The following is a 2,300-nucleotide window of genomic DNA, read 5'->3' on the forward strand; positions in this document are numbered from 1 at the left end:
TTTTTTTTTTTTTTTTTTTTTGTTTCTCGCCGGACACTATTTGCAGCGGCACCGCCGCGACCCGGAACGACACCGTCCGCGCAAAGGCGCAAACCCTCGCGAAGTTCATCTGCATCAAAGTCGCACCTGTGCGGGACGTACGGGATGCTCTACTGGATAAAAAGGACCGGGACCGGGGGCGGGTCCGAGACCCCCGACGACCTCAGCATGTCCAAGACCGACATCCTGAGAGGGATCGTCACCGAGAAGCTGACCACGGCCGCGCGGGAAATCCTCGCGGTTGTCGAGAGGACCGTGGCCGGGTACGAGGAGGAGGCGTCGGGCTTCAGGCGGGAGATCGACCGGCAGCGGAGGCAGCTGGAGCTCCTGCAGCCGCAGGTCAGACTGGACAGAAGCGGTAAGTCGCGGGTGGTCTTTATACGGGGCGGATTGTGGAACTCGGTTTAAAAAACTGCTAATTTAACGGGACTTTGCTCGCGGGCAAAAGTTTGGACTTTAAATTACAAAAACAATTACATGACAGGAATTATCATGATGCTATTTATAATTCGGCTTGCTAATACTTAAGGTTTAAGGTTTTTTATTGTCGCACTGCCTTTACAAAGCGTCTAATTTAACATGCATTTGATCGCGGGCGAAAGTGTGGACTTTATCTGACATAAAACATTACATGACATGAATTATTATGATGTTATATACTATTCGGCTTGATAAAACTTAAGGTTTAACGGTTTTGATTGTCGCACTGACTTTACAAAACGTCTAATATAACATTTATTTGATCGCGGACAATAATGTGGACTTTATATGACATGAGACATTAAATGACATGTATAACCATGATGTTATTTATAATTCGGCTTGCAAGAATTTTGGTTTTTGATTGTCGAACTCCTTTAAAAAAGAGGCTAATTTAACTTGTATTTGATCGCGGGCAAAAGTGTGGACTTTAAATTACAAAAACAATTACATGACATGAATTATCGTGATGTTATTTACAATTCGGCTTGCTAAAACTTAAGGTTTAACGGTTTTGATTGTCGCACTTCCTTTAAAAAAATGCCTAATTTAACGTGTATCTGCTCGCGGACTATAGTCTGGATTTTATATGACATTAGACATTACACAACATGAATTATCATAATGTTCTTTATAATTCGGCTTGCTAAAACTTAAAATAAATGTAGTTAGGGTTTAGTATTGTCGCACTGCCTTTACAAAACGTCTAATTTAACATATTTTCGCTCGCGGGCAAAAGTGTGGATTTTACATTACACAAAACATTACACAACATGAATTATCAAAGAATTTAAAGAATTTTGGTTTTTGATTGGGAAACTCCTTTTAAAAAGAGGCTAATTTACCATGTATTTGCTCGCTGACAATAGTGTTGACGTTATCTGACGTGAAACGTTACATGACATGAATTATCATGATGTTATTTACAATTCGGCTTGCTAATACTTAAGGTTTAAGGTTTTTTATTATCGCACTTCCTTTGCAAAACGTCAAATTTAACATGTATTTTATCGCTGACAATAATGTGGACTTTATATGACATGAGACATTACATGACATAAATAATCACGATGTTATTTATAATTCGGCAGGTTTAAACTTAAAATAAATGTAGCTAGGGTTTTTGGTTGTCGCACTGCCTTTACAAAACGTCAAATTTAACATGTATTTAATCGCGGGGCAAAAGTGTTGACTTTATATTACAAACAAAATTATTATTATGAATTATCATGATGTTATTTACAATTCGGCTTGCAAGAATTTTGGATTTTGACTGTCGAACTCCTTTAAAAAAGAGGCTAATTTAACATGCATTTACTCGCTGACAATAATGTGGACTTTATATTACAAAACAATTACCAGACATGAATTATCATGATGTTATTTACAATTCGGCTTGATACAAGTTAAGGTTTAAGGTTTTTGGTTGTCGCACTGCCTTTCAAAAACGTCACATTTAATATCGCTGACAATCGTGTGGACTTTTTATGCCATAAAACACTACATGACATGAATTATCGTGATGTTATTAACAATTCGGCTTCAAGAATTTAGTTTTTTGATTGTTGAACTTTTTTTTTTTTAAGGCAAATTTAACGTGTATTTGCTCGCGGACTTTAAACGATATAAGATATTACATGACATGAGTTATTATGAAAAAGCGTCAAAAGTGTTGAAAAAAGGGATGAATGTTGTGTGTCTGACTGTGTGTTGTGTGTCTGACTGTGTGTTGTGTGTCTGACTGTGTGTTGTGTGTCTGACTGTGTGTTGTGTGTCAGACT

General features: G+C 37.8%; 1 protein-coding gene across 1 annotated transcript in view; it reads left to right on the plus strand.

Annotated features, from left to right (window-relative positions):
- Positions 1 to 144: 144 nt before the first annotated feature.
- LOC117935143 (sodium/hydrogen exchanger 9B2-like) overlaps positions 145 to 2,300 on the plus strand; it is a 7,169-nt gene continuing 5,013 nt past the window's right edge. The window contains exon 1 of the mRNA XM_034857273.1: positions 145 to 378. Coding sequence (XP_034713164.1) covers positions 145 to 378 — 234 coding nt within the window. The remainder of the gene's footprint in view (positions 379 to 2,300) is intronic.

The sequence above is a fragment of the Etheostoma cragini genome, chromosome 19 (genome assembly GCF_013103735.1).
Source record: "Etheostoma cragini isolate CJK2018 chromosome 19, CSU_Ecrag_1.0, whole genome shotgun sequence".
Lineage (NCBI taxonomy): Eukaryota > Metazoa > Chordata > Actinopteri > Perciformes > Percidae > Etheostoma > Etheostoma cragini.